Consider the following 24,457-nt stretch of genomic DNA (forward strand, 5'->3'; position numbering starts at 1 on the left):
AAGGTTACAAAATCAGCTCTAAAGCAGTTGGAATCCACCAATGCACAGTGAAACAGATTGTGCACAAAAAGGAATTCAAGACCATAATTATTCGGCGCAGGAGTGGTTGTTCAACAAAGATCACAAGAACAGTCTGCCAAGGTCACAAAGGATCCCATGGTAACCTCTATGCAACTGAAGGCCTCTCTGACATTAGCTAATGTTAATACTCATGAGTCCACCTCAGGAGGACACTAAACAACATTGATGTGCATGACAGGATTGCAGAGAGAAAGCCACTGCTCTCCAAATAGAACATTGCTGCCTATCTGCAGTTTGCTAAAGATTAAAGATCACCTGAGCAAGCCAGAAGGCTATTGGAACAATGTTCTGTAGCTGGATGAGACCAAAACATAAGTTTTTGGACTACATGAGAAGAATTATGATGGAAGAAAGAAAAACACTGCATTTCAGCATAGAAACCTCATATCGTTTGTGAAACAATGTGAAGGTACCATCACGGTTTAGGCCAGTTTTGTTGCATCTGGGCCAGGAAGACTTGCCATCAATGATGAAACAATGAAGTCTGAATTTTATAAGCAAATTCTAAAGGAAAATATCAAGACATCTGTGCATGAGCTAAATCTCATGAAAACTCCAAGACAACAACCTAGCTTTTGCAGCAAAACAACCAGGGTGTCCACCAGGAATTTCAGGTCCACATACTGGCAACATTTTCAGGCCCCCTTAAGACCCCGCCCAGGCTCCACGCATGCTCCGCCTCCACCTCTCAAACCTTCCACAGTCCCACCGCCTACTCTTGGAAAAACTCCACCACGTCCTCGCTAATCACACAATAGCAGTTCACAATGAGCACCATATCACATACATAGCCATCAGCTTTTGTTTTGGCCAAAATATTACATAAGCCTACCTCCACAACAAGGTAGACTCTTTTGTCAGGGCCCTACTCTACTGTAACCTATTAAACATTTCTTGAAATTCTCAATACTAATTTTTAGGTATATTTTTATTTATTTTTCTTTTAAGGGAATGTGTCATATGCATTTTTTAAAATGACCAATAATACCACATACAAGGGACAAATATCATCACACCAGGACCAGACCACATATTACCACCACATAGTGACCAAGCAATACCTCATACAAGGAACAAATACCGCCACATCACCAGACCAGAGCACACGTTACCACCATATAGTGATAAGTGATGAGCAAGTATGCTCATTACTTGAGATTTCCGGTTAGGGTTGGACTAAAGTTACAGTTGGACTAAAGTTAGGGTTGGGCTAAGGTTAGGGTTGGTCTAGGGTTAGGGTTGGGGCTACGATTATGGTTGGGCTAAAGTTAGGGTTTTGCTAAAGTTAGGGTGGGGGCTAGGGTTAGGGTTGGGCAAAAGTTAGGGTTGGGCTAAAGTTAGGGTTGGTCTAGGGTTAGTGTTGTGGCTATGGTTGAGATTACAGTTAGGGTTGGGATTAGGGTTAGGGGTGTGATAGGGTTAGGTTTGTGGTTAGGGTTATGGTTAGAGGTGGAGATTAGGGTTACGGGTGTGTTGGGTTTAGGGTTGGAGTTAGAATTGGGGGTTCAATTGTTTAGGTACATCAGGGGGTCTCCAAACGTGACATGGCGCCACCATTGATTACAGCCAATTTTGCATTCAAAAAGTCAAACGGCGCTCCCTCCCTTCTGAGCCCTGCCATGCGCCCAAACAGTGGCTTTCCCCCACATACGGGGTATTGGCATTCTCAGGAGAAATTGCACAACAAATTTTATAGTCCATTTTCTCCTGATACCCTTGTGAAAATAAAAAAATTGGTTCCAAAGTAAATATTTTGTGAAAAATGTTCATTTTATCCTTCCTCATTGCTTTAGTTCTCGTGATGCACCTGAAGGGTTAATAAACTTCTTGAATGTAGTTTTGCGCACCTTGAGGGGTGCAGTTTTTAGAATAGTGTCACTTTTGAGTATTTTCTGTTATAATGACTCCTCAAACTCACTTCAAATGTGAGGTGGTCCCTGTAAATTTTGTTGGAAAAATGAGACATCGCTGGTCAAGTTTTAACCCTTATAACGTCCTAACAAAAAAAAATTATGTTTCCAAAATTGTGCTGATGTAAAGTTGACATGTGGGAAATGTTATTTATTAACTATTTTGTGTGACACCACTCTCTGATTTAAGGGTACAAAAATTAAAATTTTGAAAATTGCAAAATTTTTGCCAAATTTCCATTTTTTTATAAATAAACTCAAATTATATCAAATACATTTTTACACTAACATGACATACAATATGTCAGGCAAAAAATGTTCTCAGAATCAGTGGGATATGTTGAAGCGTTCTAGAGCTATAACCTCATAAAGTGACAGTGGTCAGAATTGTAAAAATTGGCTAGGTCATTAAGGACAAAATTGGCTCTGTCACTAAGGGGTTGATGTAAATAGGTTTTCCACAACCTTGTTGGCATGCTATAAAAAGTCTCTAAGCAAATTTTTGTGCAAAAGTATGCTGCGCCTGCATCTTCTTCAATGTCTGAATTATGTATGGCCTTGATTTAGTGTAGTATTGATGGCTACTAGCATTAAACATAAATATAATCCTTTACATGCATATGTAGATGAGACCAGTGAAATTAATAGATATCTTAATTTATTTTTAGGTCCTTGAAAGCCAAAAGTGAAGATGCACCTGAAAAGGCGCATGATCCAGCATTTAGTTCCTTCACCGCTCACCATGCTAGCTCGGGAGGAGAGAAACAGAATCAACCTTCAACTTGCACTATACAAATGGGAATTCAAAGACACATCAGAGCCCAAAGTCTCACTCCAACCTCTGGATTGCACAATTACATCCATAGTGGAAGGCTGAACACGGTAGCTTCTTCCACTATTTCAAATTCATCCAAAATTGAAGAAGTTTCTTCCAGTCATAATTCAAAAGACTTTGGTATTACTGAAGGTAAATTATGTGCTCCTAAAAATAAGGACATGTTGCCAGAAAAAGATAAGAATAAAGCTCGTTTGGATTTAGGTTCATATTCCAATAATTTTGTAAATAACGATGAGAAATTAAAAACAAAGTCTTCTCCACCACAGAGTCCTCCACTTCTGAAAATGAATTGCATGGATTCAGGTAAAGGAAGAAACTTACCTCTTGTCAACAATTCCTGCTCTGTAACTGAAATAAGTCCTTCTGTTGTTTTGCCAAACAATAATACGATGTGGAGTACGAGTTCATCAGAACCAGAGACTCCTTCCCACCATGGAAAAGTATCTCTCCGTATATCTGAGTCTTGTCTACAGTCATCTTCTCCTGTAGTTGCACCAGATGATGATGATGATGATGATGAAGTTTTTGTCAAGCAACAAGTGTTAGAAGCATTTGTTCCTCCATCTCCACCTCCTTTCCCACCACCTTCCTTGGAAGATGCTCTTCTGAAGGAAAGACAAGAAAAGACACATGTTTCTCCAGCCCCCATCAAGAAGAACCTAAAAGAAAGGTATGGACTGGAAATAATTCACAATAGCACAATGCTATAACGTTAACATTTCATTATTGGATTTATGAGGCCTACTTAGTTGACCATTTGACCATTCTATAATGCTGTAGCTAAGCCCTGGATGTAACCTGAAACTTGATCAGAGTTTGATCAGATAATAATTAACATAATCTGCCAGATTCTCTCAGATGAAAGAAAATATATTTGTGAGACCCTAGCCTAAAAGGATGTCACATTATATAAAATGTCACCCAGCTTTGTGTACCTATTTTTTCTTCTCATTACAGGTATCCTATCCACATAGAAGGTTCAGACAAGGAAAACAGAACTGCGAAGCCACAAACTTCCAATTTACCTGTGAACAATTTTGAACCTGCTCAGACTGAAATACCTCAGTTTAAAAGAAGTTCCTTGGAGTCAAGCCACAGTTCCTTACAGTTCCCTCCCACTCAGGATGAGACAACTGCCTGCAAAGCACTTGACATTTCTGACCACAAATTTTCTACTTATGAAACCAACTTAAGTCAGGCCAGCCCAAGCATGATGAATCCTGAAGATGTTAAATATCTGGAGTTGGCCAAAGAGATTGCAAGCAAGGACAAGTCTCTAGCAGATATTTTGGATCCAGAGCTCAAGATGAAGACCACGATGGATCTAATGGGTGGCCTGTTTTTGAAGAGCACCTGTGCAATAAGGGATACTAATAGGAGGTGGATCAAAGAGAGGATTCTCCCAGAAAAGGTTCATTGTACGGAGAATGAAATGTAAGTGGCCCATAAAATTGTTACATTTTTAATTCTGTAGATATTATTGCACTATGATACTCAATAACTCTTCATCATATTAGGTTTTAAAGAAGGCACTCTTTGCTCCTATCTACAGCAATCAGCCCAGTAAATGACACATCATTGGAATCAGGGTCTCTGTCTCTACATCATGCTGCTCTCAGATAAGGCAAAGAAACCTTTTGACAGATTTCCCTCTCTTAGCAGGATGTACCAAATTTAGTGGGATCAGCAAACACTGTGTTGTCTATAAGGAGGCAAGCTGTCCCCCAAATATTCTGCTGATAGGAAAAGTAATTCAAAGGTATAGCTAGGGAGGGGCAGGAGAGGAATGTGATTTGTATTCTAGAAGTTGGCGGGATGCTAACGATGGTTATGGTCATTGTACACTTTACTTTCTGTTGTTGATCGTAGCAGGATCAATCTACAGAAGGAAGTTTTTCAGAGAGGATCTCCCCAATGGCAGGCATTTACTAAGATTAATGGTACGTGTAGATGAGTAGGCATTCGTAGAAATTGCTCGTTCCCGATTATTAGCACATGTTAAAGATGCTGGGCCCCATACTGGCAAAATTTTTGCGCCCCCTCGAGACTCCATCCAGGCTCCACCCCAGCTCCACCTCCACCCTTTTAACCTTCCACAGTCCCATCGTCCACTCTTAGAAAAACTCAACTTCACCACGTCCTCATCAATCAGATATTAACAGTTCCCATCAAACACCAGATCACATTCATAACCAGCAGCTTTTGTTCTGGCCAAAAGAATTTTTAAGCCGCTACCACGACACGGTAGACTCTTTTGGCTGGCCCTACTCTACTCTAACCTATTAAATATAAATACATTTTTATGTATTTTTCTTTAAGGGAATGAGTTACATACATTTTTTTTAAATGACCATTAATACAACATACAAGGGACAAATACCATCACACCATGACTAGACCACATATTACCACCACATAGTCACCAAATAATACCACATACTGTACAAGGAACAAATACAGCCACAGCATGGCCGGACCACATATTACCACTACATAGTGACTGAATACTACAATACTTATCATTAATAAAACAAAACACAATATTAAGTGGCATTATACACAGGAACTCTGTAATTACTGTCAGTCTACAGGTAATACAGTGATCACCAGTGACATTATGCACAGGAGCTCTGTACATTTTATACAGTGTCAGTGTACAGGTAATATAGTGATCACTGGTGACATTATACACAGAAGCTCTGTATATAGTGTCAGTGTACAGGTAATACAGTGATCACCAGTGAAATTATACACAGAAGTTCTGTACATAGTATACAGTTTCAGTGATCACCGGTGACATTATACATAGGAGCTCTGCATATAGTGTCAGTGTACAGGTAATACAGTGATCGCCAGTGACATTATACACAGGAGCTCTGTGTATAGTGTATAGTTTACAGGTAATACAGGGATCAGCAGTGACCATATACACAGGATCTCTGTATATAGTGTATAGTTTACAGGTAATACAGGGATCAGCAGTGACATTATACACTGGAGCTCTGTATATAGTGTATAATTTACAGGTAATACAGGGATCAGCAGTGACATTACACACAGAAGCTCTGAATATAGTGTCAGTGTAAGGTAATATAGTGATCATCAGTGACATTATACACAGAATCTCTGTACAGTATATAGTGTCAGTGTACAAGTAATACAGTGATCACCGGCAACATTATACACAGGAGCTCTGCATATAGTGTCAGTGTACAGGTAATACAGGGATCACTGGTGACATTATACACAGGAGCTCTGTATATAGTGTACAGATAATACAACAATCACCAGTAACATTATACACAGGACCTCTGTATACAGTGTCAGTGTGCAGATAATATAGTGATCACTGGTGACATTATACAAAGGAGCTCTGTACACAGTGTATAGTGTCAGTGTACAGGTAACACACTGACTCACCAGTTAAGTTTCTAGCTGAAGTCCGTCATCTTTGCTTTTCTTTTTCATGCAGCGCAGACCGCCATCACTTCTTCCAGCCAGGACTCGCCTCTGCAAAAAATAACACATAGTTACCTAGAGCACCGCAGCCAGAGCACATTCCCCACTTTTTCCCTTTCTTCTACACTACACATCTGAATACAGATTTTCACCCACCATTAATACATAGTTCGTTATTATGCAACCCACCATTCCAAATATAAATTATAATAAGCCACTGAGCCCCTTCTAGCTATACATAGCCACTTTCCCCACATAATAAATATATAAATTAATTAGCCCCTGTACTTTCCCCAATCTATGTACCTCCTGCTCCCCAGACTCATTGTATTTATATACCTCTTCCGCCCCAATTCATTGTCATGTCTTCATTCTCCCACCCTCTATTCATTATCAACAGCTCTCCCCCCACATTTAATACATCATTTACTCCCCCACCCTCAAAATTCATTATTTGCTCTCTCCCCAGATTATCATTTGCTCTCCCTACCACCAACCTTCAATTCAATTGCAAGTCCCCCGTCCCTCACTCTCAATTCATCATTTGCTGTCTCCCGTCCCCTCCCCTCAATTCATCATGTGCAGTCCCCCTTCCCCCCTTTCATCATGTGCAGTCCCCTTCCCCCACTATATCATGTTCGATCCCCTTTCGCCTCCACTTTATCATTTGCAGTCCCCCTCATCTCCCCACTTCATCATTTGCAGTCCTCCTACTCCCACACTTCATCATGTGCAGTCCCCTTTAAACCCCCTCCCCACATCATCATGTGCAGTCCCCCTTACTCATTCCCCCATGTCATCATTTGTGATTCCTTTTGACACCCCCCACTTCATCATGTGCAGTTCCCTTTAAACCCATTCCCCACATCATCATGTGCAGTCCCCCTTACTCCTTCCCTCCATGTCATCATTTGCAGTGCCTCCTCCCCCCTCACCCATTTAATTCCATTTATGCAGAAAACAAAAACGTTTTGTATATTTACCTCACAGTCGCTCCCCAGCAGAGGGGTTCTGCCTCCAGCGTCCGGTACATGTCGGGAGGCGCGTACACGATGACATCATCGCGTACACGCCATCACCTGACAGGAAGTACACAGAAGACGGAGGGAGCGGGAGCTGCGCAGCCGTCAAGGTAAAACAGCCGTGTACAGCTCTGAGAAAGCTCCCGGACCCCACCGCCGACGTGTACGCCACAGCGATGGGGCCCGATGGACAGAAGCACATAAGCGGGGCTTCGAACCTGCGGGCCCCTCTGTGTACTGCTGTTCACTGGGCCCCATACAGCAGTAAGGACAGTAATGTCCTGATGGCGGCTCTGATGCTTAGTCATAAGGTAATCAGATATTGTTTATGCCAGCAGCTAAAAAATCATTGCTATTTGCAGCACATGTATACAGAGGATGTGCTGCCAATATACCGATATGAATGATACTGTATGAGGACAGAACGATCATACAGTAGTAGAGATTGTTCTGTCCCACTCATTAGTATTCAGCTTATGCAAACAGGCCTGTTGACAAGCATGAAACCACTTGTATAAATTCTATCACTGCTCTGAATGCACCATAAAGGTGGTGGCTGGAATGATCTGCACCATTGTGTGAAAGCAATTGCCACCTATTCACACTGGACATAAACCAGAATATTGCAATTAATGACAGTGATAGATCTGGAAAACCATGAAGTACTGATACCCAAGATATATTTGAACACTTCATTACAATGCTTTACTTGTCTGTAACAAGGTACTTCTTTAATGCCAGACTTGTGGGGAAAAAATCATAAGTCACAGCTCACATACTGTTGTGCTTTTCCTGATCTTTAGAATAAAGCTCTGGCAAAAATTAAGAGACCACTGCAGAATTTTCAGTTTGTCTGATTTTTCTCTTTATAGGTATATTTTTGAGTAAAATGTAAATTGTTCTTTTATTCTATAAACTACTTCAAATTTCCCAGCAATAATTTTGTATTTATTTTCAGAAAATGGGAAATGGTCAAAATAATTAAAAAAAAGCAGTGCTTGCAGACCTCAAATAATGCTAAGAAAACAAGTTCATAATCATTTATAAATGACAATACTAATGTTTTAACTCAGGAAGAGTTCAAAAATCAATATTTTGTGGAATAACCATGATTTTTAATCACAGCTTTCATGCGTCTTGGCATGGTTTCCACCAGTCTTTCACATTGCTTTAGGGTGACCTTATGCCACTCCTGGTAAAAAAACTTTAAGCAGTTCTTCTTTGTTTGATGGCTTGCAACTATCCATCTTCCTCTTGATTACATTCCTGTGGTTTTCAATGGGGTTCAGGTCTGGATATTGGGCTGGCCATGACAGGGATTTGATGTGGTGGTCCTTCATCCACACATTGATTGACCTAGCTGTGTGGCATGGCACATTGCTGGAAAAACAGTCCTCAGAGTTGGAGAACATTGCCTGAGCAGAAAGAATCAACTGTTTTTCCAGGATAACCTTGTATGCAGCTTGATTCATACGTCCTTCGCAAAGATTAACCTGCCCAATTCCAGCCTTGCTGAAGCATCCCCAGGTCATCACCGATCCTCAACCAAATTTCATAGTGGGTGCAAGACACTGTGCCTTGTATGCCTCTCCAGGTTTCCGTCTAACCATTAGATGACCAGGTGTTGGGCAAAGCTGAAAATTAGTCTCATCAGTGAAGATTACCTTACTCCAGTCCTCTATGGTCCAATCCTTATGGTCTTTGACAAACTTCAGCTTGGCTCTCCTTTGCTTTTCTTTGGTGAAAGGCTTTTTGTCTAGCTTTACATTACTTGAGCCCTGCCTCTAGGAGCCTGTTACGAGCTGTTCTTCACCCCAGCTGCCATTTGTCATTCCTTTTGTAGGTCACTTGATGTCATCCTGCGGTTGCTGAGTGACTTTCAAATAAGATGACGGTCATCCCGGTCAGTGTAGAATCATTTTTGCCCTCTGCCTGCCTGTAGCTTTGTTGTCCCCAATTTCTGCTGCTCCACCTTGTTATAATGGACTACCATCTTAGAAATTTTAAAGATGGAGGCAACATGACGCTCACTGTATCCCTCTGCTAGTAAAGCCAGAATTGAGCCCTTCTTTTCCTCACTCAAGACTTTTCTTTTGAACTTCTTTGGCATAGATAAGTTATTTTTTTCATTCCTATTACTTTTGGAATATTACTAGCACTTGTTTTGCCATCTAGCTTGTCCTATTGCAAGAGGATTGTGAACACCACAGCAGGGTTTTTTATACTTTCCTTAGTTAAATAAGATTTGGTTCAGGTGATCACCTAATCAGAAGCACATTAAGAAGAATGAGGTGTACTCTGGAATGGAATGGTTGTCAGACATGTGGAAAAGCTGATTTTTATAAAACTGTGCAGTGGTCTCTTAATTTTTGCCAAAGCTGTATCACAAGGCATTAGATACCACTCAGGTTTCTCCATCACATATTCCAGGCATATATAGTTATATATAGACTTCCTCACGAAAAATTTGCAAAATAGAGTACACAGCATAGAAATAAAGTTGAACATGTGAAACTGTGCATATGGTGCCATCTTGTGGTAGATGGTGACACAACAGACACAGGCTGACTGAAGAATTTTTTTTCTCTTTGTTCTATTCCAAAACTTTTTACTTTTAGTCAACAAGAGAAACATTTTTTTATTGGTGCCATTTTGGTCTACCAACAACTCAATTATTAAGAGGATTCTCTCAGAATATAATATTGACAATATATTCTTGGAATAGGGTCCGTCACCCTCTCAGCTCTGGTGGAAAATAGAAGTAAACACTGAATGGAGCTGATCACATGTATCCAGCAGCTCCATTTAGTGTTTATACCCGGCCATCAGAAGAGTGAGGAATGGTATTCATCAGACCCTGGCTAGCCTGATATTGATGACCTATCCAATGGATCAGTAATCTTCAATATCATATAGCAGCAAAACGGACAAATCCAGCCTCCGCAGGAAATCAGGTAAGTATAATAAAACATTATTTTATTAGCAACACAGTTCAAAAAAGGGAGAAATTAAAAATTTAAACATAGAAAGAGAATAAAAGGAAAGGGTCTTAGTCAAGGACAGGACTAGTCAGAACTAAGGCTACTCTCACACATCAGGTTTTTTCCGACAGGCAGGATCCGGCTATTTGTTAAAAAAACGGATCCGGCGAAAGCTGCCTCCTGATCCAGTTTTCTCTCATTGACTTGTACTAGCGCCTGATCGTGTCGCATGGCCTTCCGTTTCTTCAGGTTTTCGCCAGATCCGGCTAAGTGTTTCATTCCGGCGGCTGGAAAAAACGTCTCTAGTAACGTTTTTTGTCTGCGGCGACAAACCGGACAGCGCCGGATCTGGCGCTTCCGTTTTTTTGCCATAATGGAATCCTATGGGCGCCGGATTGCGCCGGATCCAGAAAAAGCTCAGATCCAATTGGCCAGCCCCCAGGAAACAGATATAAGCCTGCTAGACGGATCCGGTGGAAAAACGGATCCGTTTCTTTAGTTCTCCAAAATTTACTCCGGATCCGTTTTTTTTTAAAAAATAGCCGTATCCTGCCTGTCGGAAAAAACCTGATGTGTGAAAGTAGCCTTAGAGTGGTTATGCTCGAACAGCGTAGATCCTTGTCCTTTTATTCTTTTTCTATGTTTTGATTTTTTCATTTTTCACTTTCTTAACTATGTTGCTAATAAATTAATGTTTGAATTTACTTACTTCACTTCCTGTAGATGCTGAATTTTTCCATTTTGCTGCTATATCTACACCCAGAGGTCCGTCTGGCATTTTTCAACAGTCAATCAGTCGATATACAACTTTTCTATTTTTATCAATATCATATGCGTCACTGGCGGACACAGACAGAAGAGGATCCCATGTAGGAAGAGTATATGGGCCCTTTGCAGTCCAATAGCTCCTGATAATGCAAAATTCCACCTACTTTGGAGGGGGAAATGGGCTCCCTAACCTCCTGGGCCCTTGTGTGTCTGCATATGTTGCACCAATTAAGTCTCTGGAGAGCCCTTTAACTTTATTATTTTTTTTATTTCTTTCAATATTCATCATTCAGTAAATTTAATAATTTCTTTTTATTCTTTGGGTCATTCTGTGTCCAAGAATACCAGCCCTGCATAGTTTTTTTTACTATTTTTACCCAATTAACCTATTTTTTATAGACAAAATAACATATTCCAAGATCCATATTTTTTAACTTTTTTTGTAGTAACATAGTAACATAGTTTTGAAGGCTGAAGGAAGACCTTATGTCCATCTAGTTCAGCCTATTTTTAGTGCAGCTGTTCTGCATTGTTGATCCTGGGGAAGACAAAAAACCCACAGAGTAGAAGCCAATTTTCTCCATAGGGAAAAAAATTCCTTCCCCTAAGCTGGGTCAACCATCTACCTATAATATTCTGTTATTCGTATCCTTCTATACTGTTACTCACAAGAAAAGCATCCATTCCTTTCTTAAATTCATTCTGTGAGTTGGCCATCACCACTTCCTCAGGAAGAGAATTCCAGAGCCTCACTGCTCTTACTGTGAAGAACCCTCTTCTATGCTGGTGCAGAAATTGTCTTTCCTCCAAACGAAGAGAATGCCCCCTTGTTCTTGTCACAGTCCTTGGTACAAACAGTTCATTGGAGAGATCTCTGTATTGCCCTCTGATATACTTGTACATGTATATTAGGTCTCCCCTAAGTCTTCTCTTTTTTAGAGTAAATAGACCTAATTTTGATAACCTTTCTGGGTATTGTAGTGAACCAAATCCATTTATCATTTTAGTAGCCCGCCTTTGAACCCTTTCAAGTTCCGTAATGCCTTTCTTGAGCAAAACTGAGCAATTGCACACAATACTCCAAGTGTGGTCTGACGAGTGATTTGTACAGAGGGAGAATTATGTTTTCATCTCGTGTCCCCAAACCTCTTCTAATGCATCCCATGGCCCTATTTCCTTTGGTGGCAGCTGCCTGACACTGGGCACTCCAATTTAGCTTCTTATTGACTAAGATGCCTAAGTCTTTTTCCATGTCTGATTTCCTCAGCAGTTTCCCATTTAGTAAGTAATTGTAGCATCTGTTTCTCCTTCCCATGTGCATAACCTTACACTTATCTGTGTTAAACCTCATTTGCCATTTTTCAGCCCAGTTCTCCAATTTACTCAAATCTGTCTGTAGTTGCAAACTGTCCTCCTTTGTGTTAACTACCTTACATAGTTTTGTATCATCTGCAAAGACTGATATTTTACTGTGTAAACCATCCACTAGATCATTAATAAATATATTAAATAGTAGGGGGCCCGAAACAGAACCCTGTGGTACCCCACTAGTAACCCTGGCCCAATCTGAGTATGCCCCATTAATAACCACTCTTTGTTTTCTATCACTAAGCCAGCTACCTACCCATCTACACACATTTTCCCCTAGCCCAAGCTTTCTCATCTTACTTATCAATCTTTTATGTGGGTCAGTGTCAAATGCTTTAGAGAAGTCGAGATAAATGACATCCAATGATTCTCCTTGGTCCATTTGAGAGCTTACATCCTTATAGAAGCTGAGTAATATGAGTGATTTTTTTTCTTCAGCATATTACGACTTACTTCATCTTATTACTTAATTACATTACTAATTCTTCTTACTTGTTGTTTTTTTTTTCTTTCAATCCCTTTAACCCCTTTACCCCCAAGGGTGGTTTGCACGTTCATGACCGGGCCAATTTTTACAATTCTGACCATTGTCCTTTTATGAGGTAATAACTCTGAAACACTTCCATGGATCCCACTGGTTCTGACATTGTTTTCTAGTGACATATTGTACTTCATGTTAGTGGTAAAATTTCATTCAAATAACTTGCGTTTATTTGTGAAAAAAATGGAAATTTGGCGAAAATTGTGAAAATTTTGCAATTTTCCAAATTTGAATTTTTATGCCCTTAAATCACAGAGATATGGCACACAAAAAACTTAATAAGTAACATTTCACATATGTTTACTTTACATCAGCACAATTTTGGAACCAAAATTTTTTTATGTTAGGAAGTTATAAGGGTTAAAAGTTGACCAGCGATTTCTCATTTTTGCAACACCATTTTTTTTTTAGGGACCACATCACATTTGAAGTCACTTTGAGGGGTCTATATGATAGAAAATGCCCAAAAGTGACACCATTCTAAAAACTGCACCCCTCAAGGTGTTCAAAACCACATTCAAGAAGTTTATTAACCCTTCAGGTGCCTCACAGGAATTTTTTGAATGTTTAAAAAAAATGAACATTTAACTTTTTTTCACAAAAAAATTAATTCAGGTCCAATTTTTTTTATTTTACCAAGGGTAACAGGAGAAATTGGACTGCAAAAGCTATTGTGCAATTTCTCCGGAGTACGCTGATACCTTATATGTGTGGGGAACTACTGTTTCGTCACATGGCAGACCTCAGAATGGAAGGAGCGCCGTTTGACTTTTTCAATGCAAAATTGGCTGGAATTCAGATCGGACGCCATGTCACGTTTGGAGAGCCCCTGATGTACCTAAACAGTGGAAACCCCCCACAAGTGACCCCATTTTGGAAACTAGACCCCCCAAGGAACTTATCTAGATATGTGGTGAGGACTTTGAACCCACAAGGGCTTCACAGAAGTTTATAACGTACAGCCGTGCAATTAAAAAATCATATTTTTTCCACAAAAATTATCTTTTCTCCCTCAATTTTTATTTTTCCAAGGGTACCAGGACCCTAAAAGTTATTGTGCAATTTGTACTGAGTACGCTGATACCCCATATGTGGGTGTAAACGACTATTTGGGCGCATGGTAGAGCTCGGAAGGGAAGCAGCGCCATTTGACTTTTTTGGCTGGAATTGAGATCGGACACCATGTCGCGTTTGGAAGCCCCTGATGTGCCAAACAGTGGAAACCCCCAACAATTGACACCATTTTGGAAACTAGACCCCCCAAGGAACTTATCTAGATGTGTGGTGAGAACTTTGAACCAAGAAGGGCTTCACAAAAGTTTATAACGTACAGCCGTGCAATTAAAAAATCATATTTTTTCCACAAAAATTATCTTTTCTCCCTCAATTTTTATTTTTCCAAGGGTAACAGGACCCCAAAAGTTATTGTGCAATTTGTCCTGAGTATGCTGATACCCCATATGTGGGGGTAAACCACTATTTGGGCTCATGGCAGAGCTCGGAAGTGAAGCAGCGCATTTGACTTTTATGGCTGGAATTGAGATCGGACGCCATGTCGCGTTTGGAAAGCCCCTGATGTACCTAAACAGTGGAAACCCCCCACAAATGACACCATTTTGGAAACTAGACCCCCAAAGGAACTTATCTAGATGTGTGGTGAGCATTTTGTTTTGCAATTTGTCCTGAGTAGGCTGATACCCCATATGTGGGGGTAAAACACTGTTTGAGCGCATGGCAGAGCTTGGAAGGGAAGGAGCACCATTTGACTTTTTCAAGGCAGAATTGGCTAGAATTGAGATCAGATGCCATGTTGCGTTTGGAGAGCACCTGATGTGCCAAACAGTGGAAACCCCCCAATTCTAACTCCAACCCTAAGCTCAACACACCCCTAACCCTAATCTTAGCCCTAACCCTAGCCCTTACCCTAACCCTAGCCCTAGCCCTAAACCTAACCCTAATGGGAAAATGGAAATAAATACATTTTTTTAATTTTATTATTTTTCCCTAAGGAGGTGATAACGGGGGGTTTGATTTACTATTTATGGTATGTTTTTTTTATTTGGCAGCTGTCGCACGCTAAAAGACGCTTTTTATTGTAAAAATAGTTTTTGCATCACTACATTTTGAGAGCTATAATTTTTCCATATTTTGACCCACCGAGTCATGTTAGGTCTTATTTTTTGTGGGACGAGTTCACGTTTTTATTGGTACCATTTTCGGGCACGTGACATTTTTTGTTCGCTTTTTATTCCGATTTTTGGGACGCAGAAAAAACCAAAACCAGCATTTCAAGAATTTCTTTTGGGGGGTGCGTTTACACCGTTCCGCGTGCGGTAAAATTGATAAAGCAGTTTTATTCTTCGGGTCAGTACAATTACAGCGATACCTCATTTATGTCTTTTTTATGTTTTGGTGCTTTTATGCACTGAAAACAATTTTATATAAAAATTAATTATTTTTGCATCGCTTTATTCTGCGAGCTATAACTTTTATATTTTTTTGCTGATGACGCTGTGTGGCAGCTCTTTTTTTGCGGGACAAGATGACGTTTTCAGCGGTACCATGGTTATTTATATCTGTCTTTTTGATCACGCATTATTGCACTTTTTTTTCGGCGGTATGATAATAAAGAATTATTTTTTACTTCGTTTTTTATTTTTATTTTTATTTAGGGGTTCGCTAAAGGGGTTAACTAATGGGACAGTTTTATAGAGCGGGTCGTTATGGACGCAGCAACACTAAATATGTGTACTTTTATTGTTTTAGGGTTTTTTTATTTCCAATAAATGAATTTATTAGGGAATTTTTGTTTTTAATTTATTTAGCGATTTTTTTATAAATTATTTTTACACTTTTTTTTTTTAACTTTATTATACTGTCCCAGGGGGGACATCACTGTCATGTGACAGATCGCTGATCTGTCACATCATAGATCGCTGTGACAGATCAGCGATCTGTCACAGGCACTACTGGAGGCTTCCTCATGCCGGCGCTTTGCAGGCATGAGGAAGTCGGCTCCCTGCAGGCAGCCGAAGGTCCCTGCCGCCATATTGGATCCGGGGACCTGCAGGGAAGGAGGCCCCCGTAGCAGCGCTGCATATCGCGCTGCTCCGGGGGGGGCTCAGGGGAGCACGGAGGGAGCCCCCTCCTTGCCGATGCTTCTCTAAACCCCCGGTACACTACGACCGTGAGCGCCGCTGATCGCGCTAGACGTACTATCCCATCCATGGGCATAGGGGCCCGGGTCCCATGGATGGGATAGTACGTCTCATGTCAGAAAGGGGATAAATTGTTTCTTCACTTAATTTTCTTTGTCATTGTCAGTGCTTGTCATTGCTATACTGACAGGCTGACGCAGGGCATTTTGTTACGCCCTTGCTTACCATGACAATCCATAGGAACTGCACAATTGAGTTTTGCATGTACACATGGAGCCCATTCCCTCTGCCTATCCCCTTAGCTGATGTCTGTCTATTGACCACCACATCTAAAAGGTTAAGTATTCAGGATAGTTATTAACTCCAATATCAGTCGTTACAGTGGGATGTTAATTGGCGATTGTGCCAGAGCTCCTGTGCCCCACCATCACCATAAAATAATAGTACGTTGGTTTGTGAGAATGACCCACTTACCATTATATACTATTAACTTATGGGGTGGGAAGGGGTTAAACGGGATACATTGCATGAGGAAAATATGGCTGTTCTCTACCAAAAATGGAGCCACTGTGGTCATGGACTGTAGTAAATACTACTATGGAATCTGAGCTACAATGCCAGATGTGGCCCAGTACCAAAAGTGTTGCTTTTTCTTGGCATAAACTCATACAGCCTGACATTTTTTTTAGAGAAATAATTAAAGGAAAGGGGGAAAAAAAAGTGACATGGAAATTGTTGTACACAGGCCTTCATGTGTATTAGTTAGGCCACATTCAGCATTTGGTCAGTATTTTACCTCAGTATCTGATCAGTATTTTACCTCAGTATTTGGTCAGTATTTTACCTCAGTATCTGATCAGTATTTTACCTCAGTATTTGGTCAGTACTTTACCTCAGTATTTGGTTAGTATTTTACCTCAGTATTTGGTCAGTACTTTACCTCAGTATTTGGTCAGTATTTTACCTCAGTATTTGGTCAGTACTTTACCTCAGTATTTGGTCAGTATTTTACCTCAGTATTTGGTCAGTACTTTACCTCAGTATTTGGTCAGTATTTTACCTCAGTATTTGATCAGTACTTTACCTCAGTATTTGGTCAGTATTTTACCTCAGTATCTGATCAGTATTTTACCTCAGTATTTGGTCAGTATTTTACCTCAGTATCTGATCAGTATTTTACCTCAGTTTTTGGTCTCTATTTTACCTCAGTATCTGTAAGCCAATACCAGGAGTGGGTGATAAATCCAGAAGTGGTGACGGGTTTCTATTATACTTTTCCTGTGACTGTTCCACTCCTGGTTTTGACTTAGAAATGCTGAGGTAAAATACTGACCATGTGAACATGGCCTTAGACTCTTTTGATAATTCCCCACCTCACCCCCTCGCATTAAAGGAAAAGCCACTCACTGGGTTTTTTTTTTAATCCGTTTTCTTACTGATGTTGCCATGTCTCCAACTATTTGGAAACAAATTCGGGGTTTTTCTCCCAGACACCATAGTAGCTCCCTACGCTGCCTTCATGGTATATAAACCTATAATATCAATCATTTTCTCCTTTGTTGTCAATGACATAAGTGTTTTTACTTCTGAATGTGCAGGACAGACACTGAGAAGATTCCTGCAGGGAGCGGAGTGAGGTCGTCAGTGTACTATTCAATGTCTGCTCCCGAAGTCGAGCTTCTGAAGAGGATAACCGACATGCAGGCCGGAGGAGCAGGAGCAGGGCACCTCGATGTGAATGAAAAGAAGGTAAAGAATTGCTCCCCAGTAAAATAATGGTTTACAATAATGGGAAATTTGACCCTTTAGTAACCGGGCCAAATTTTTAAAATCTGACCAGTGTCACTTTATGTGGTAGTAACGCTGGGACGCTATCTCAGCGATTTTAAGATTTTTTTTTTATGATAATGGTAAATTTATGTCAATGTTTTCTGCACTTAATTATAAAAATATTGGAAATTTGCCAAAAAAGTCTAAAAATTAACAATTTTAAAACTTTGAATAATTATCCCTTTAAGGCATGGATCACAGATGCGAGGAATACGGCCGAGTGTCGCATGTTAATACCCGGCACTGCCGCCGGCACTCAGGAGCGGAGCTTTCAGCTGCATGTACTGTTATGTGGCCGCACGCTCCGCTCCTGAGTTCTGGCGGCAGTGCCGGGTATTAACATGCGACACTCGGCCGTATTCCTCACATCTGTGATCCCGGCCTAATGAAGATTGTCATATCACGTAAAATAATCATTAAATAACATTTCCCTCATGTCTGCTTTACATCAGAAACATTTTTAAAATATCCTTTTATTTTGTTAGGAGAAGGTTTAAAAATGTAGCAGTCATTTTTCATTTTTTCAAGGAAATTTGCAAAACTTTTTTTAGGGACCTATTCTGTTTTGGACCTACAGATGCTTCTCAGAAAATTAGAATATCAGTAAAAAGTGAATTTATTTCAGTTCTTCAATACAAAAAGTGAAGCTCATATATTATATAGAGTCGTTACAAACAGAGTGATCTATTTCAAGTGTTCATTTCTGTTAATGTTGATGATTATGGCTTACAGCCAATGAAAACCCCATAGTCATTATCTCAGTAAATTAGAATAATTAACAAAAAACACCTGCAAAGGCTTCCTAAGGGTTTAAAAAGGTCCTTAGTCTGTTTCAGTAGGCACCACAATCATGGGGAAGACTGCTGACTTGACAGATGTCCAGAAGGCAGTCATTGACACACTCCACAAGGAGGGTAAGCCACAAAAGGTCATTGCTAAAGACGCTGTCTGTTCACAGAGCGCTGTAGCCAAGTATATTAATGGAACGTTGAGTGGAAGGAAAAATTCAATAACTAAGAAAGTAGTGTCTTCAAGGCCCAATATACATTATCTACCTCCTTAGGGTATGTGCAGACGGTGCGGATTCTGCTGCGGTTCCGCAGCATTTCTGCACCTGCGGGATCGCAGCAGATTCTGCTGCGTTGTACAGTACCTTTATTTCCTATGGAAATTAAAAAACGCTGTGCACATGCTGCAGATTTTTCCGCGCGGTTTTGCTGCGGTTTACAATCCGCAGCATGTCAATTGTTTGGTGCAGAAACGCTGCAGTTTTACACCTCATCCATTATGAGGTGTAAAACCGCAGGGCAAAACCGCAGATAAACCGCAGGACTTTTGTCCTGCGGATTTACCTGCGGTTTTCTCTCCAAAATCCGCACACCCAAAAAAACTACGTGTGCACATAGCCTTAAAGGGAATCAGTCACCAGGTTTTTGCTACCCCAACTGAGAGCAGCAAGATGTAGGGACAGAGACCCTGATTTCAGTAATGTATCTTTTTTTAATGGTTGCTGAAGTTTTGATTAAAAACTGTTTTATCTGCTGCACATCTACCAGTTCTCTGAATGCAGAGCCTTGTGTAAACCCTCCCACAGCACTGATTGGCCGTTTTCTGTGTACACTGTTCATAGGCATAAAGCTACCAATCAGCTGTGGGAGTAGGGTTGGACTACCTGGCAGCGGGTGTATTAGTCCTCTAGTGATAATCTCCTGCTGAGAAAACAATGATTTTATTAAAACTGCAGCAAGCAGCCCAGTAAGTGACACATCACTGGAATAAAGGTCTCTGCTACTGCATCATGCTGCTGTCAGATTAGGCAGCAAAAACCCGGTGACAGATTCCTGTTAAGGATGAAGAGCTGAACTACAAACATTTAATTTTGTGCACCATTTTTTTTGTAAAGCGTTGATTTATATGAATGGCAGGTGTGAAGTGATGTGAGAAAAAGAAATGTGTGTAACAAGCCTATGGAGATCTGCCAAATATATTGTGCCACTTTCAACATTTCATAAAATTTTGCCCAACTGACAACAAAAATGAAATCACTTTAATATCTGTTGATTTTCTCTTCAGGCAATGACTATTTCTTGTACGCTGTTGTAGCTTTGTAAGTCATGGAAAGCATCTTGATATGTGGCATATTTTTCTTTTGTTCACAGGCTAAACTAATTGCTAGCATTAATCATAAACTTGAGATTCTGAAGCACTCCAAAGAAAGTCTTCTATTTGATGTAAAGCTCAACAACAGCTTAGGAGAAGAGATGGAAGTCCTGATAGAGAAGCTCTGCAAACCCAATGAGTTTGACAAGTATAAGATGTTCATTGGAGATCTGGACAAAGTGGTCAATCTCCTGCTGTCTCTCTCAGGGCGCCTGGCCAAGGTGGAAAACATACTCAGTACATTTGGAGAAAATACCAGTGCTGAAGAACGGGTAATCAATTTATTGTACATTATTTTATTTTAGAAAAACCAGGAGAACAGACTTGAGCATGCGATGAATTGCACATAAAAATATTAAATTTTATTTAGATAGCAATACTACAGATACAAATCTTTATAATAACAAAGTGTCAGTCAAACAATGCAGACGGTATTAGCCCAAATATTACCAACTCCTCCCACCAAGATGAAAAGCCATCCCGGTATACATACCCAAAGTGGCCATGTCCCAATCACCCATATAAATATTAAGTAGTAATGCCCAAGGGCTGTATGCTAGGGTCAGGGACCAATAAGAAAGACCAGATTAGCATGTGGTGGAAAACCATAATGTGTGACCAATCATGGTGCAGATTGCCACAAAGGTGCTTACCAGGGAGGGGAAGAGAAGGAGAGCCAGGCAGAGTGGGGGCTATAGTGCAATAGCTACTATTTGGAGGAAACGTCCAACCTGGAGCACCATTTTGGATTTAAGGTTGTCTAATGTTTTGTGTTATTTTGACTCTGCTTAGTCATAGATGTTGGTTGGTTTCAGTCACTAAAGAGAACATGGGGGATACTGTATAATGTGTTATTAACATTAACTCCTTAAAGGAATAGTCCGGGCTAGTGATATTGATGACTTATACTTAAAGTGAACCTGTCAGCAGGATTGTGCACAGTAACCTACAGACACTGTCAGGTTGGCGCTGTTATACTAAATAAAATGATACTTTGGTTGATGAAATCCATGTTGTGGTTGTTTAATATTTATTTGCACTTTTCAGTTGATGAGATTCTCGTACTTTGGGGCAGTCTGTGGGCAGGGCTTTATGTGGTACTCTGGTTAGGTATTTATCTGTATGGATAGTGAGAGGTCACTGATCCTTCAGTGATCTGCCCCTATTATACATACTGCATATAACACGGTTTTAAAAAAAAAAATCACATTCATCAGGCAGTAGCATCTATCGGAACATAGAAGATGCTACTGTGCATTCACGGGCACCATTTTCCTAGAGAAAAAAAATAAGCTTCATTAAGATGGTGCTGGCGGCATTTTGCTAGAATAAAAAATTAAGGGTCTTGCGTAGAATGATCATTCCGATAGATGCTACTGCGCAGGCGCCATTTTGATGGTTCCCAGTTTTTTTCTCTAGCAAAATGGCGGAGGCGCTTGTGCAGTAGCATCTATTGCGTTCCAATAGATGCTACTGCACAGGTGTCACCGGTGCCGTCTGGATGGCGCTAAAAAAAAATTTCTCTAGCATAATGATGCTGGTGGCGGCCACCAGCGCCATTTTGATCAAGATAATTTTTTTCCAACAAAACTATGTCTAAATAAAATGAAAACAGGCATATTATCGACCGTGTCATGCTACAGCACAGGTGCCACCTCCTGCCTGATGAATGTGAATAATTTTTTTAAAACCTTATTATATGCGGTATATAAAATAGGGGGAAGGTCACTGAAGGATCAGTGACCTGTCATAACCCATAAGGATGAATATGTAAGCAGAGCACCACATAAAGCGCCACCCACTGTCCGCCCCAAAGCACGAGCATATCATTAACTGAAAACTGCAAATACAGATTAAACAACCACAAAACGCTTTTCATGAACCCAGGTATCATTTTAATCAGTATAACAGCACCGACCTGACACTGTAGGTTACTGTGCACAATCCTGCTGATAGATTCAGGTTAAGATAGGTTATCAATATCAGATCAGTAGGGGTCCAACAACTCCAAAGATAAACTGTATAGTGATGAGAAAAGGGGAATCGATTTATGCCATTAGAAATTAAATACACAGTTTAATTGATATCAATGTTACAAAAATTGTTAAACATTGGTGTCAATAAAATTTTGCATTTATTTATTAATGGCATAAATTGACTCCCCTCTTCTTCTCATTATACTGATTGTTATGAGTCACCAATTTATGGGTTCACGAAACATATGTAGATGGTACCTTTTTTGAATCCCAATGATAAACTGTTATCAACTCAATGTGAATACTGAGCAGCTCGGTTCACTGGGTAGTGGCTGCTTACAAAAACCGAAGCTCAGCTCCTTTTTAGTTTAATAGCAGCTGATTTGCAGTACCCACGAGAAGTCACCAAACAGTGTACAAAGCTGTGCTGTTAGGTCTGTTCACTCTTACCATCTCGCTGCAACCTCGTGTGAACAGCTGATTTGTGAGTGTTGAGTGTTGGACCTCCACCATTCTGATATTGATGACCTGTCATTGTGGTGAAACACACCTTTAAGCAGCATTCAATCTGAAGGACCTCCTTTGCAGTTTAAGGCCTGTCATGGCCACTGATACTATTAGAGCCCAGCTAAAGTTAAACTATTAATAATGCACTAGAGCTTAAAAATATAGTCGATAATTAACCAAACATTATAGAAGATGGATAAGTGAACTTTGCCTAAGCAATTGATTTAAGGACACAATTGAACATGTGATCTTTATCCATAGTAAGCCATCTTCTTTTAGCAAGGCTTTAATAACTTCTTAGACGCTATAGATTTAATATCAGATGATAGATTTCATGTTGAACTTTCATCAATACTAATACAAATTTTGAAACAAATTGCAGAATACCTGTAACGAAAAGAAAAAGCAACTTAGTGGACAACTTGAAGATGCTCGAGAACTCAAGGAGAACTTGGATCGTCGCGAAAAACTGGTGGCAGACATCTTGGGAAACTACCTCACCGAAGAACAATTTCAGGACTACCAGCAATTTGTGAAAATGAAATCAGCTCTTCTTATTGAACAAAGGAAGCTGGATGACAAGATCAATCTTAGTCACGAGCAACTTAGTTGCCTGTTAGAAAGTTTACCTAGAGATTTCATGGTCAATAGAAAAGTGCCTTCATCATCTTTGGGAAATGCAAAAATGCTTCCACCAATGATCACCTCTCTTTAATGATATCTGAAAAATCTGACAGAAGAGTCCGGTAGGGTAAGGTATTAGTGAAATTCCTATGGTGTTACAATCAAGCCATTAACACAACTTATAAATTCTTTATGACAGTAATACCAATTAAGACAGCATTTGGTATAGATCTGAATATCGTGCTGAAGGACATACTACACTTGTACTTTGTCCATGCCTCATCCTTATAATACTAGTGATAAGTGCTACTGGGAACAATGAATCTCCCTAAGTGACTAATGGATGGAACAAGAAGACAATACACGACTCCTAACTTATGGTTTTGCCACATCTGACATTTGCCTTAATGATTCTGCCTTGAAATTATTGCTATTTATAAAATTCCTTTTTGTAAGTGAATGTTGTAAGTTTTGTATATATGCTAACCTGTATCCTGCTGTAGAAAATTCCTTTGTTGTGTCTTGTAAAGAAATGTAACTAAATCTGATGTCACAAGTAAGATGACATATTATATTGATTTTACTTTTGGAGTTTACATCAAGTGATGTGATTAATATTGTCAAAATTGCCATTTTAGATACAAATTTGAAAATTGGGCCAAAACACCACGGTAACTATAATCAAACTTCTGCGAAGTGTGTGCCAATGAGGAGCCTGTACGGCCATGTTTTTATGTTGGTCATAACTACGTGCCAGGCCTACCGTGTTATGAAGTGCCTAAAACACATTGCCTGCTGGCACTTAAAAGGCTAATGCTCTGCTTACGTAAGACATGTCCTTCTGAAGAAAGCACTTTGCCGAACAAAGATATAATGTATGTCACTTCTGTGTTGTCCACAGTGTTGATTTGCTCTTGTTTTCTATGCACAGGCACAAAAACTTCACCATATATGAAATCTGATTTCAAGGATCAAAATACACCTCTGGACAATAAAATGTTCTATGTAATTTATTTTACGGATTTTTTTTCTGTGTGTTTCTGCATTATTTTTAAAGAGAAGTAAAGTGCGACACTAACTCAATACTGAACTTATTTATCTTTATATTTAATGTTCATTTATCAATCTTCACCAGTGGTTTTCATTGTTTGGTGAGGCATAAAGCACGGTCACATTCGTTTGTGTCCTACCTTCTGCCATTTTCAGTTCTCCCTGACAAGACACTAGATGATGT

The 24,457-nt window shown here is 39.9% G+C and overlaps 1 protein-coding gene across 4 annotated transcripts in view; it reads left to right on the forward strand.

Moving 5' to 3' along the window:
* Positions 1-24,236, forward strand: part of SHROOM3 (shroom family member 3) — a 259,505-nt gene extending 235,269 nt beyond the window's left edge. For all 4 annotated transcript variants that reach the window (XM_073541952.1, XM_073541933.1, XM_073541926.1 and 1 more), the window contains 5 exons: positions 2,660-3,499; positions 3,787-4,263; positions 17,725-17,875; positions 20,116-20,388; positions 22,982-24,236. In XM_073541952.1, coding sequence (XP_073398053.1) covers positions 2,660-3,499; positions 3,787-4,263; positions 17,725-17,875; positions 20,116-20,388; positions 22,982-23,314 — 2,074 coding nt within the window. In that variant the 3' untranslated portion in view covers positions 23,315-24,236. The remainder of the gene's footprint in view (positions 1-2,659; positions 3,500-3,786; positions 4,264-17,724; positions 17,876-20,115; positions 20,389-22,981) is intronic.
* Positions 24,237-24,457: the final 221 nt, after the last annotated feature.

The sequence above is a fragment of the Dendrobates tinctorius genome, unplaced genomic scaffold (genome assembly GCF_039654945.1).
Source record: "Dendrobates tinctorius isolate UK_male_01 unplaced genomic scaffold, ASM3965494v1 ptg000011l, whole genome shotgun sequence".
NCBI lineage: Eukaryota > Metazoa > Chordata > Amphibia > Anura > Dendrobatidae > Dendrobates > Dendrobates tinctorius.